Source organism: Ictalurus furcatus, chromosome 24 (assembly GCF_023375685.1).
Source record: "Ictalurus furcatus strain D&B chromosome 24, Billie_1.0, whole genome shotgun sequence".
NCBI classification, from domain to species: Eukaryota; Metazoa; Chordata; class Actinopteri; order Siluriformes; family Ictaluridae; genus Ictalurus; species Ictalurus furcatus.
Genome location: NC_071278.1, coordinates 6,429,542 through 6,444,136, shown reverse-complemented (window position 1 = coordinate 6,444,136; position 14,595 = coordinate 6,429,542). Strand labels below are relative to the sequence as shown.

General features: G+C 42.6%; 1 protein-coding gene across 2 annotated transcripts; it reads right to left on the bottom strand.

Annotated features, from left to right (window-relative positions):
• Positions 1-3,691: 3,691 nt before the first annotated feature.
• Positions 3,692-14,595, bottom strand: jazf1a (JAZF zinc finger 1a). Of its 2 annotated transcripts, XM_053612900.1 has the most exons (5): positions 14,423-14,595; positions 5,251-5,323; positions 4,635-4,828; positions 4,338-4,507; positions 3,692-4,138 (listed from the first exon to the last, which is right to left on the bottom strand). In XM_053612900.1, exons 1-5 carry the CDS (start codon positions 14,535-14,537, stop codon positions 3,992-3,994), a joined length of 699 nt encoding a protein of 232 aa, XP_053468875.1. In that variant the 5' UTR covers positions 14,538-14,595; the 3' UTR covers positions 3,692-3,991. The 2 variants fall into 2 exon arrangements, with proteins under 2 accessions (XP_053468875.1, XP_053468874.1); XM_053612899.1 differs by lacking the exons at positions 5,251-5,323; positions 14,423-14,595 and having other exon boundaries at positions 4,635-5,225.

Sequence of the window (14,595 nt, the reverse complement as noted above, 5' to 3'; positions counted from 1 at the left end):
CTGTAATAACTGAAAACCGAGCTCACGTGAGAGCAGCAGCACGTCACGGGGGAACCGCTATGGCACGTGTTTACTACCTCACCACCCGGCCTGCATTCCTGTATTGTTAATACACCCTCAACCACGCACTCGTCCCACTGTGTGTGTGTGACAAGATGTTACAGTCAGTATGCATTTGCACTGGCTGGTTAGCATGCTAGCTAAGAGGAAGTGTGTAGGTAGAGTGGGTGGTGATATTTCTGAAGAGGTTTATTGCACATTTGTATAAATAAATTAAATTAAATAAAAAACACCCACCATTTTTTATAAAAGAGTTTGGAGAAGAACCTGGATCAGATTCACAGTGCCTTCTGGTAACGTCTACAGCGACTCTCGGGTCGGGGTTTTACCTCGGTGTGTGAGGTGTACTACAGCGGGCCTGAAGAGGGCGATGGTGATTCCCACCAGCCGAAGTGTTGAGGGGATGTGAAGGTGAACCCGGTACTGGAATGCAGGCTTGCAGGAGATTAGAAGGGTCAACTACATCATACTGATGAGGTCGGAGTTAAGGCAGTACCTCTGATCCAGTGCCCACGCTGGTCCTGAGAACCAGACTTACCTCGCCGTACAGAGCCAATTCAGATTATACACCATCACTGAATCACGAGTTCACTGCGGTGACTATAAACCGTACAGTACGTATGAAATCAGGAAAAATACGCTCGCTGTCAATCACTGCTGCCAGCATAAATATCTATATCTATGGCATCATAGCTTATAACAAGAGAGGCAGCGACATAACAGCATAATACTTCTGACAAAAACAAACAGTAAGGCTAGAAGCAGAGGTCCTGCAGAGCGGCGAGGCAGGAACACACACTGGCACGTGAGCAGCAGCGCAGAAACACAAAACCAACACGAGCGCGATGAGGAAACGTCACAAACACACAATAGTGCAGAGTGCATACACACTAGTATCAGGTCTGTTCAACACACTGCTCACGCTCATCCACACACCACAATAACATGGCACTTTACAGCTGCTGGCTAATAACTAATAATGTTCCTTCGTCTCCGTCATCCTCTCTCTCTCTCTCTCTCTCCCTCCCTCCCTCTCTCCACATCCATCACTGTTTCCTGGGCAGAATAACTCTGTCAGGAACGTCCCTTTTCTCAGTGTTGTATAAATGGTGGTGGCAGTGTTGGGACCTGAGATTAATGTCTTTCCGATGAGACTCATACGGTTTCTCCACCAACGAGGAACAAAACGAAACAGAAGGTTGAAAAGTAAATAAAAACAAAACCGTAGGGCCACTTTAATAGTAATTAGGTTTGTGCGATATAACGATTTATTTCATCGTCTCTACACGAAATTATACTGCCACCATATCCAGTGCTGTTTACTCCATCCGTCTGTCGTCTGTAGCACTTATCCTACGCGGGAGCCTATCGCAGGGGCACCCGAGACGGGGTGCTGACCCATCGCAAGGCACGATCACACACCCATTCACACGCTACGGACACTTCAGAGACGCTAGACAGCCTACAACACGTGTCTTTGGACTGGGGAAGGAAACCGGCGAAGCACAGGGAGAACGTGCATACTCCATGCACCAAGGGCGGAGGAGGAACTGCTAACCACTAAATTATATTATATTATATTAGCTGACCTGCCAGCCATTACGCATTTTGTGTAGGAGAATTCCAGTACAGTTATCGCTCAAACACATAGTGAAAGAGAAAATGCACACATGAATCTGGAATCTGATCAGCGCTGGTGTTTGGGACGCTCTGATTTTAAGCCCCGCCCCATTCCTGTAACTCCCGCGCCCTCACGTTTAGAGTTTGTTAAAATCTACCAGCATACGTTCGACTTCGCTAGCATCGGTTAAACGTGTTTATAAATTAGGGACGCCAATGAAACATTTGGTACGCCAAAAGTAGTTAACACTTCTGGCTGAAATAGAACGAAGGAGGAATGTTCTGACCTAGAAAGATTCAATATGGTGACAACAGAGTGTCAAAATCCGACACTTTACAAACCCCAGCGAGAAAGCTGGTTCCACTGTTAAAAAGCGCTATAGAAATAAATCTGAATCGAACTGAACGACGCCGAAGAGCCTAACAAGGAACGTTATATTGAAACGCTAAACGCTAAACGTTATACTGAAACGCTGATTTCTATAAAAAAATATCTAGTGATCTGAAGACTGTGGGTGTGGTAAATCACAAGCATGGCGAAATCAATACCGCATGAGCCTGTGAGGAACACCTGTACACCTGGTTTAGACGTTCTGATGCTCAATGAGAACGTTAACTGAAGCTCCTGACCCGTCTCGGCATGATTTTATGGATTGTGCTGCTGCTACATGAATGTTCAGGCGCACAGGTGTTCCTATTAAAGTGGTCAGTCACTGGATGTTTAAATATAAAGTGTTCACACCCTTTCACTTTTTGCACAGTGTTATAGATTCAATATTCATATGGATGACTTTATTTGGCCATTAAATCTACACAGAACAATCCAGAATGCAGAAATGAAATCTGACATTTAGATATATGCGTTCAGACACTCCACTCCAGATGGAGTTCAGGTGTGTCCTCTAAAACGTCACTAGAGTACAATTCTGGCCAGTGGTTCAGAAAGGCGCACAGCTGTGTGTAGATGAGTGCAGGTCAGACCAAACGAAACAAGCCGTGAAGTGCAAGGAACTCTCTGTGGACCTCCACGATCAAATCGTGTCGAGACACGGGAATAAAACCGTTTCTGAAGCTTTCGAACGTTCCCAAGAGCACGCCGAGCTTCATCGTTGAGAAATGGAAGACGTTCCGGATCCGAGTTTGTCCGGACAAGAACGGCCTTGGTCAGGGAGGTGAACAAGAACCCAATGCCCACTCTGAGATCCAATCTGATTGAGCTAGAGAGGGAGCATAAAGCTTGTAGAGACTTCTCCAAGAAGACTGGACACTGAAGCTCTGTTTGGTCATTATGGGTTATTATGTGTGAATAAATGACCAAGAAAATCAAATCTAATCCGTCTGATCTAACGTACAGTGTGCGTACAAACCGAAGGGGTCTGTGTGGTTCCCGAATCTGCCCAAATCCGGATTTATTCTATGAATAAACAAACGGAAACGATTCCCGAACGGTCGCAGAGGTCTGAGGTTTCTACCTGAATGTGGCGCTGTAGAGCCAGGGTTGCCAGATTTCAGAAAATCCCATTCTCTGTGTTTTTTATTCAAAAGAAATGAATTATTGTATTCATTTTTCAAACATGTAAATCTTGTACGTTCGTGAATTACCTTTCTTTACCGTTATTAAAATATAAAATCATCTCGGAGAATCAAACAGGCCATATATATATAAAACGAAACGCTGATGAAAAACCTCCATTTTGACCTATTTTTTAAATGTAAACATTTATTTTTAAACCCACGCCCATTTTTAGTTTAAATAGAAAAACAGGTGAATATTTTGAGCACTAACACAGGCACGGTGTTAAAATATACACCCCCACCCCCTAGGATTCAGAACGTACAGTATTCGGACCCCTTCGAGTTTTGGCGCGTACGCACTGCACCGTATTACGTGAAACGATTTCGTTTGAAAACGAACGGCGTGTACGTGTGAAAATTCACCAAAAAAAAACCAAACATATAAAAGTACAGCGACTAAATACATGCACATGCTGAACATTTCCTTATAGATATTATATACACACGTCTGTAAATTAAATCTCTCAGCCTCGCTGGACAATAATAATTACTGAACGGCTGTTAAAAGCCAAATAACGACATGAAAGTATCGTGCAAAACACTAACACTTACAAAACAGACGAATATTTGAAATTATTTTTAAAATAAATAAATAAAAATAAAAAAATCTAATAAAATAAAGAACAGAAAAGGTACCAGCAGGAAGCTGATGTCATACTGCGTGCAGGTGAGTACGTACATTTTGAAGCAATATGAGTAGTGTGTGTGTGTGTGTGTGTGTGTGTGTGTGTAATAATCACAGTGGGGGGTGGAAGTTGATGGTATGGTGCCTGAGCCCTTGAGAGGTTTTGTAGCTTTTCCCACAGCGGCACTTGAAGGGCTTCCTCACGCGGATCTGCGTCCTGTGTCCGTTCTTGGCGTGGTACTTTATACCGTTCACGTTCTTCAAGCAGAAAACCACAGCGAGTTACACAAAGTTACACAACTGCTCAAAACACCAAGTATGTGCATGCTGAAGTGGAGCACTTGAGCCAAGTTTTAATAGGTTCGAGAAAGGTTTCCCAGGAGCCGTGCGTGTGAAGGGGGCTTGGATATAATATATAATATAGCAATTATTATTATTATTACGTGTGTGTGTGTACCTTGTATCTCTTCTTGCAGCCAGGTACAGGACAGGCAAAGGGCTTCTCGTCTCCTCCGTTCATGCACATGGAGCTCAGGATGGACTCGGAACTGATCGCACTCTCCGTAGTCCAGGACTCGTCGCTGTCCGAGTCTTCATACTCGACCTCCTCTTCATCACACTCGCTGCCTGAGGGCAAGGACACACACTCGGTGTTACTCTCTTACAGCGCGCTGCGTCCGACCGTCCAATCCAACGCTCCCTGCATCCATCGTCATGACTACAGACACACACAAACACACACACACACACACACCTGTGGGTGTGCTGCTGCGGAAGGAAGATGAAGGAGTGATGGGCGGAGTCACAGGCGGGGTCAGACTGCCGTTGCTATGGCGAGGGGGCGTGGACATGTTACGGGAGACGTTTCCGGTGGCTGAAAGCGCCAGTTTCGGCTGCACCTTCTTCTTCTGGTTCTCCTGCTCCCTGCGTGCTGCTTCAGTCATGAATCTACACACACAAACACACACACACACACAGTGGCTACACAACACTTTCTCTACTGTTATAGATTCAATTTTAAATGCGTTTTGTGCCGTCAGTCTACGCACAATAACCTGAAAATTATTCTGAATCTTTGCAAACGTATTAAAAATAATAAAAATGGAAGTCTCTCGTTTAGGTGTGTGTTCAGAGCCTTTATTCAGTGCACCCATGGTGCGATGCTGCCACCAGCATGCTTCATCACAGGGGTGGTATTACCCAGTACCTGGTTTTCACCACACGTTGCATTAATACACTGGAAATCAGCCTTTAAAATATTACAGCTATATCTTTTCCCCCGAAATGTTGATTAAAGGTGTATTTAACGTTTACATTTAATTATGTATTATAAATGTATGAACTTTAACGGTCATCGCACATAAACGCACCTGTTTATGTAGCTCAGGGCGACGTACGTGGGCTGCTGCAGCTCCTGTTTCTCCAGCGCTCTAGGATCCGTATCTATAACACACGCAGCGAGACACGAGCAGTGGGGGATTTCATCGCAGATAAATTAAGTACTAAATTAATATCGCTGCAAGCAGTGATTTCGGGGCCAAGCGCTTTCAGATGCCAGCGGGACCACCAGTGCTCGTTCCCATGGGGATACACTCGATTTGATCACAGTACGCCAAGCATATCGAAACAAGTTGTGTTCGAGTTGGTCTCAGGATGCCGTGATCCAAACTTTCTGATGAACTTTTATGGTGTCCATTGAACTCGACCTTATTACTGCAGATGTATGTCCAAATCAGCTGGGACTGTTCAAAAGATGTGTGGGCTGCCATAGAGTACCACACGGAAGTATAATAATAATAATAATAATAATAATAATAATAACAGAAGAAGAAGAAGAAATAATAATAACAAAGAAGAAGAAATAATACAATTACAGTGATTCACCTTTGGTGCTTGGCCCCAAAATAACACAAGAAGAGTACTGAACTTCACACAACAGAATAAAATAGTTTCATTTAAAATTTTTATTTACTTAATGACTGTAGGTTTTACTGTAAGTTTAGTCATAAAACTATGTCCTTTTACCTCTCTCTCTCTCTCTCACTCACTCTCTCTCTCACACACACACACACTTTTCCCCACATTGCTGGAGACAGCAGGCAACTTCCACTGCCTGAGGCAAACCAGGAACTATTCCAAAAATGTGTGTGTGTGTGTGTGTGTGTGTGTGTGTGTTTCTCTGACTAAAATTTGTGTGCTGCGACTGCCCCCGTGTGGTAACCTCTGGAAGTTCGTCAAATAAAACAAGATGTCACCTACACACCAGGTCTGTTACTCCTCTACTCTCTAATATTACTGTTCCTTTAACGTTCCCGTACAGGAAATCGGTGTGTTTATACAGGAAATAGCAGAGGTAGTTAAAGTACAGACCAGCAGTATAGGTGCTTCGCTGTAAAGTCTCGTAATCAGTCTCAACGAATCTTCCCTTTTAGCTTAGAACCTGTTTCATAGAACTAAGCTGGGACAGACAAAAGGTGTGTATGTATGTGTGTGTGTGTGTGTGTGTGTGTGTGTGTGTGTGTGTGAAAGCCTGGTATGGCATGGGGCAACAGGCTTGTTTTCCAGAAGGCTGATTTAGTGTAGTGTTTAAACACGTGTGAGATCAGCAGGTCTCTGGATAAAGGACATCTCCGGATAAAGGACGAGAGGGGAAGAGGACGAGAGGGGAGAAGGACGAGAGGGGAGGAGGAAGAGAGGGGAGGAGGATGAGAGGAGAGGAGGACGAGAGGAGAGGAGGACGAGAGGGGAAGAGGACGAGAGGGGAGGAGGACGAGAGGGGAGGAGGACGAGAGGAGAAGAGGACGAGGGGGAAGAGAAAGAGGACGAGAGGAGAAGAGGACGAGAGGGGATGAGGACGAGAGGAGAGGAGGACGAGAGGAGAAGAGGACGAGAGGAGGACGAGAGGAGACGGCAAGAGCTAAAAAACTGTGTGTAATTATAATTTCCAAAGCACAGCGGTACACAACACTCCTGCAGGAAGCTGCAAGAATACAAACACAGACCAGGAACACACACACACACACACACACACACACACACACACACACACTAACCAATGCCAACACACACACACACACACACAGAGTGCAGGCTGGTATGAGGGAATTTCCACTGGATCTCGCTAATTGGCCTATAAAAGTCTAACACACACACACACACTCACACACACACAAGTGGTCACTCACCTTTCATCCAGGAGGTTTACAGTGACACACATGTAATTGATTACAGAGACTATCTATAACCCTGTTAATAAATAAATAAATAAATGACGGCAGATAAACACAAGTGTTATATAATGATTTCAGCTTTTCTACAACGTCTCACAGAGTCACTGTGTCAGTCATGTTCACTCTGATTATATTACTGTACTAATAACTACTACTGTTACATTACTCCGTCATACCACAGAGAGTAAAGAGGAGCGTGCAGAGGAACCTGGAGAGAGGAAGACTCGGAGAGGCACCAGGAACACGTCAGGTCACAGAGAGATGAGAGACTGGGACAGACACGTGAGCTGAATCGTTTCTCTAAAAAGATCTAATCAAGGGCCCTGCATTCACAACTCCACTGGTCCATCATCATCATCATCATCATCACATTGACGACTTGAAGACCTGCGTAGACCTGCACACAGCTCCTCACTCACGGGACTGTTCCAGTTCTCTTCCTCTTCACCCTATACACCTCAGAGGACATGTCTGTGTTCAGGAGGAGCGCGAGGAGGAACACAGGAGTAGGAGATGGAGAGAGTGATGTCCAGTAGAACATCAGGCTCGTATTAATGCGCTCGTTCTCTTATGTCATTTTCACACATTCACAGTGACTTGTGCAGCGGAGAAATCTGGTGAAAAGCCTACTTTATTCACATATATATGCCTCAGTCATGCTTCTAAATCTCCCTGAGGTTCATGACTGAAACCTGTTGTGCCAATCTGTCCTGAAGGGGGCGCCAACACGACAGAATAGAAAAGGCCAACAACTAAAAGTGGATCAGGTCATTTCTGCTCTCTTCATCATCGACCCTGCTTTATCTGTCCGCTGTAGTTATAAACCCCTTCACCTCAAAACCCTGGCATCAGGCAGTGGGGCAGGGGGACAGTGGGACAGTAGGACAATATGACAGTGGGGCAGGGGGACAGTGGGACAATAGGACAATAGGATAGTGGGACAATGGGGCAGGGGGATAGTGGGACAATGGGACAGTAGGACAGTGGGGCAGGGGGACAGTGGGACAGTAGGACAGTGGGGCAGTGGGGCAGGGGGACAGGGGGATAGTGGGACAGTAGGACAGTGGGGCAGTGGGGCAGTAGGATAGTGGGACAGTAGGACAGTGGGGCAGTGGGACAGTAGGACAGTGAATACCTGGTGTATCTGTGTTTATTTGGTTTCCTGGTGTTGGTGTAAAATGGGTATTATAGAACACAAATATTTTGCTACACAGCTACAGGTTACACATCCATCACATCGCTGTAGATTCTGATGAAGTGTACAGAAAGAGATTTATTAAAGGATTATAGTGAGCATGTTCTGTTGTGGTTCCTGGACGGTTCCAGCTGAGACGTGGTGATTGCTGCGGTTCCTGACTGCACAGCTGTAATATTATCACACCTCACTGTAGAGCATTATGGAAGGGATTACTGTAAGAACACAGCTAGCTTTACACGGATTATACAGCTACAGTCTAATTACAGCGCTTAACGTTTACATACTGTCAGGTCCATAAGTATTTGGACAGAGACACAATTTGCATGATGTTGCCTCTGTACACCACCACGATGAAGCAATCAAGATGTGACTGAAGTGTAGACTTTCAGCTTTAATTCAAAAACATTGTTTTAACCGTTTAGGAATTACAGCCATTTTTTTACAGAGTCCCTCCACTTTCGCAGGCTCAAAAGTAATTTGACAAACGTACATAATCATAAATATTAGGGTTTTTAATACTTGGATGCAAATCCATTGCAGTCAATGACTTCCTGAAGTCTGGAACTCATGGACATTCCTCCCTTGAGATGCTTTGCCAAGCCTTTACTGCGGCCGCCTTCAGCTGCTGCGTGTTCGAGGGTCTTTCTGCCTTCGCTTTTATCTTCAGTAAGTGAAAAGCAGCTCAATTGGGTTGAGGTCATCAGACATTCAAGAACATTTAATTTATTCTCCTTAAAAAGCTTTTGGGTTGCTTTTGTGGTCTGTTTTCCATTACCCATGATCCATCTGTACTGTGAAGCGCCGTTCTATCAGTTCTGCAGCATTTGACTGAATCTGAGCAGAAAGTAATGCTCTATACACTTCAGAATTCATCCTTCTCCTTCTATCAGCAGTCACATCATCAATAAACACCAGTGACCCAGTTCCCCTGGCAGCCGTACATGCCCATGCCATAACACTTCCTCCACCATGTTTGCAGTTCCTTTGCTTCTCCATTCTCTTCTCTTCCCATCATTCTGGTACAAGTCCATCTCGGTTTCCTCTGTGAAATGAATCTTGTTCCAGAACTGATCAGACTTTTAAAAAAATTAATAAGAAGAGTTTTAGGCATTTCTGTACTTGAGTGTTACCAGTGATTTGCATCTTGAGGTAAATCGTTTGTGTTTACATTCACTGATTCTTACATCAGTGATACTCCTACCTCCTCCAGAGTCTTCTTCACTTGGCTAGATGTTCTGAAGGGGTTTTTCTTCAACAAGGAAAGAATTCTGCCATCGTCCACTTTAATTGTCTTCCGTGATCTTCCAGACCTTTTGGTGCTGCTGAGCTCGACAGTGCGTTCCTTCTTTTAAAGAATGTACCAGATTGTTGATTTGGCCACTCCTAAAGTTTCTCCTATCTCTCTCTGATGGGTTTTTTCAGCCCAATGATGGCCTCCTTCACCTGCATCCACACCTTTTTGGACCACACATTGAGAGCTCCCATGAACAGCTACCAAATGCAAATTCATCACTTGGAATCAACTCCAGACCTTTTATCTCATAACTCCGTCATGAAATAATGAGGAAACAGTCCACACCTGGCCATGAAATGGCTTATCAGTCAACTGTCCAATTACTTTTGACCCTGTGGAGATCGTCAAGAGCACCAAATTCCTTGGTGTTCACCTGCTGGAGAACCTCACCTGGTCCCTCAACTGGTGGCAAAGGAAACCCTCATTATTTAATTTCACCTGCAATACACTGTGACAGACAGCTAAAATAACAGCAGGTTTATCAATGTCCAAATATTTATGGACTGAGTGTAAGTAGATTTTCATCGTGTTTGAGTAATGTCCTGAATACACACCACACTGCCTCAGTCTGCATGAGCTCACCTGTTACCTGCTGTAACAATAGCCAGGAGACAGATGTGCTGATTACGTCCTGGGCATGTGGGAGCATGTACTGTTCCTACACATACTCGCACGTACACACACACACACACACACACACACACACACAGTAAACACAGTTATAATCCATGCAGTGAAAGACAGAAGGAAAGCATGACTTCATACAGCATTCCTGTGTACTTACACAAACACACGTAACTGCACTGCTGCCTTCGTCTGACTCTAACAACTTCAGAATCACTTCTTCTGACTGGATTTAAACATCATTTCACCTTGAAGCAGAACAATAACCTACAACATACAGCTACAGCAAGGACTCAGTGTTCAAGCCTTTAACTGGCCAAGTCACATTTCAGCAATCAAGCCAAGACAAACCAGCAGGAAGTGAAAATGGCTGGATTAAAGGCAGAGGAAGGAGGAAAGATGGTCACTGACTGCAAAGAATCTCCAGCCATTTACCCAAAACATGCCGTTTACTTCTGCTAATAAACGCTCAGCAGCTCAGCACAGCTCGGTTTGTTCCCTTGTAGATGACCATAAATATAAACATAACTATAACCATAACCATAATCTAACCATAACTATAACCATAATCATAATCTAATCATAATAACTATAACTGTAATCTAACCATAATCTAACCATAGCTATAACCATAGCCGTAATCTAACCATAACTATAACCATAATCATAATCTAATCATAATAACTATCACTGTAATCTAACCATAACTATAACCATAACTATAACCATAACCGTAATCTAACCATAACTATAACCATAATCATAATATAATCATAATAACTATAACTGTAACCTAACCATAATCTAACCATAACTATAACCATAATCATAATCTAATCATAATAACTATCACTGTAATCTAACCATAATCTAACCATAACTATAACCATAATCATAATCTAATCATAATAACTATCACTGTAATCTAACCATAACTATAACCATAATAGGGCTGCAACTAACGATTATTTTCATACTCGATTAGTTGGTCGATTATCTTTTCAATTAATCGGATGGGGCGGGGCGAGCTTTCAGTACCTTTTTTTTGTTTGTTTATTTAAAATAAAATCCACAGAGTGTTACAAATATAAATTCAGACTAAAACTTTACACAACTGTTTGTCCAAAACAGAAAAGATCCCAGTACACACACACAAGAACATATATTATTAATTTAGGATTGTAATTTAATTCTTTGCTTTTTGTGAATCCAAAAAAATAAAAGCATAAATACTTATATATAATATAAATATACACTAACTAAATGATATATATATGTATATGTATATATATATATATATATATATATATATGTGTATATATATATATATATATATATATATATATATATATATATATATATATTAGGGATGTCACGAGAACCGATACTTCAGTACCAAGTCGGTACCAACATGTTTAAAATGTGACGGTACTTGTTCTTCTGCAGTCTGCAGTTGCCAGTTGCGTAAGGACCGTAGGTACCGAGGTTGCGATTCTTCCGGACCTGATGGGGGCAGCAAATACACGCAAGTGTTTTAGTCGGACCACAAGTGGTGAAGAAGAAGAACGCCTACAAGCACACGGGAAAAACTACAGAAGATTAGCTTAGCTGAACAAGTTTAGCTCTGCCCCCACTCATTGAGAGGAAAGCTAGTATCGGTTTCCGGTGTGCAACCGCTGCTATCGTTCATTTCAAACAAAGCGAGGAAACACCTGGAATTTGGCGACGCTCCTGAAAGACGGTCCTATATTATGTTTGTTTGAGGCAGCTGCATTGTGGCCGTGAAACCAGCTAACGTTATGCTCCATGTAATGTTAGCGATAGACAGTTATTTGTTAACGACACTAATACATTGCAGTGTTATAAACTACCTCCTAATGGACACCATGCATCGCCATTCAGCCCGTGTCCTGTCAGATAAATGTAGCCTCATGTCACTAATAATATATTAATAATAATATTCACATGTTCATGCTTTTAATAAATCTTTCTGGCCTGCCACCATATCAGTGAATTTAAACTAATGCTTGCATTCATAGTATAAGGGGTGTGTGGGTGTGTGTGTGCGCGTATTTAGGAGTGCACCTTAGCACTTGTTATTAGTCATTGTCAGACAGTGTTTGATAACTAAAATACCCCACCCCTTTTTCTCTCTCTCTCTCGCTTTGCCAGTATCAACCAGAGGAGGATGCCCTCCAGGAGTTTTAAATTTTATTTTTAAAATTTTTTTAATTTTATTTTTTTTAACCACACCGTGGTATCGACTTTGGTACCGTGTACTTTTTGTGGTATCGGTACCGGCTACTAGATTTTTGGTATCGTGACATCCCTAATCCCTATATGTGTGTGTTTGTATATATATATATATATATATATATATATATATATAGAGAGAGAGAGAGAGAGAGAGAGAGAGAGAGAGAGAGAGAGAGAGATGGATGGATAGATAGATAGGTAGCATTATTTTTTATGGATGCACAAAAAGCACTGAATTCAACTACAGTCCTAAATTAATAATAAAAACTCACTTTCACTGCATTTGTGGTTTCTGTTACTCGCTGCCTTTAGACATATTATTTTACTTGTTGATCATAATGTTTCAATTAGACATTACAGATCTTACTCACACTACACTCTGTATCACCGCGTCTGCATCTCGCGTGAGGAGCAACGCGGCCTCATTACTATCACATCACTTCCGTTATAATAAACGACAGAATTTACACTGCAAGCACACAAATACACCATATAATGACAATAATCTTAAATTAAATTAAACTTTTTAAGCAACTCGCGACCGCATCACTGTCATGCTTCCATGCACAAACTCCGCTTTATAAAGTTTATAAATCTTCTCAGCGGTGTTTAATCCCTGCCTTAGAGGACCTGGAGGTCGCACACTTTCTTCCTCAGTCACGTGAAGATTTTGCCTCCGTCTGATGAGGGCTGAGGTCATGTTGGGAAAAAAAGGTAACGCTGACAGAAAGTAAACTGAAGAAAGTCAGTGTCGGTGACTCTGAGGCTAAAGCTAGTGGCGTCGCATTACATGCGTGTGACATCAAGTGCCTTCGACTAGGAAGTGAATTATACTTCCAGTTAGTAAAAAAAAACGCTAGTGTTATATTTGAGATGATATTACCTTTCAAAAATTCATACACTACAAGGTAGAGTACATAATGCATAGTGTAAGTGTGTAGTACATTATTTGAGACACAACTTTAGTATTTGCTCTCCGAAGCGTGTTTTCTGAACAGAAGTAACGTAATGAGTGAACATGCCCTGTGCTGCGCGCAGACCAACTAAACCATAATGAGATTCGTTACAACGATTTTCATAATCAATTATTATTGATTTTATTGATTAGATGTTGCAGCTCTAAACCATAACTATAACCATAACCGTAATCTAATCATAACTATAACCATAATAATAATCTAATCATAACTATAACTGTAATCTAACCATAACTGTACGTATGTATGTGTGTATATATATATATATATATATATATATATATATATATGGATGTATGTATGTGTGTGTGTGTGTGTGTGTGTGTATGGATATGTGTGTGTGTTTGTGTGTGTGTGTGTATATATATATATATATATATATATATATATATATATATATATATATATTTATGGATGTATGTGTGTGTGTGTGTGTGTGTGTAAGTGTATATATATATGGATATGTGTCTGTGTGTGTAAATATATATATATATATATATATATATATATATATATATATATATATATATATATGGATGTATGTGTGTGTGTGTGTGTGTGTGTGTGTGTGTGCACACAGGCTGAAAACACGAGCAAAACAAAGCTGAAAGCAGCGGTGCTAATTACGGTTCAGGCCTCGGCGCGCGCGCGCACACACACACACACACACACGAAGTTAGCTTCGTTATGGTTGTAGCTGAAGCGGAATTTAGCAGCGGAATTTTCACATTCAGTAATGTGAAACGCTGTGGTGCATAACGTCGATATTTATCTCTCCACATACTGTTACAACTGCACACACACATACACACCCCTTGACCCAAACACACAAACACACACCCTGACACACACACACACACCCTGACACACACACTGGCAGCTTCCTCCGGGGAGTGAGAGCGCTGCAGCTCCGGTTAGCTAGTAGCGGAACCGGCTAAGTGGTACAGAGCTAGCGGCACTCACCGATGTGGCTGTCCTCGATGTGGGCGATGAGCTCGGCCAGAGAGTCGAAGTGCAGCCCGCAGCCACCGAAACGACACGCGTTCGAGAAGAACGAGGCGGCTGCGACGCCCGCCATCTCCGCCACGGTGTGGAGGGAGGATGAGGAGAAGCGGCGGAGAGGAAGGGGAGAGGAG

Bases quoted from the DNA above. Each gene is read 5' to 3' on its own strand.
- jazf1a (XM_053612899.1), bottom strand. From the start codon at position 5,034: ATGGGTGCACTGAATAAAGGCTCTGAACACACACCTAAACGAGAGACT. The intron at 4,508-4,634 runs GTGTGTGTGTGT...CCTTGCCCTCAG, and splicing joins CCGCAGCAGCACACCCACAG to GCAGCGAGTGTGATGAAGAG. The intron at 4,139-4,337 runs GTACACACACAC...TTCTGCTTGAAG, and splicing joins GCTGCAAGAAGAGATACAAG to AACGTGAACGGTATAAAGTA.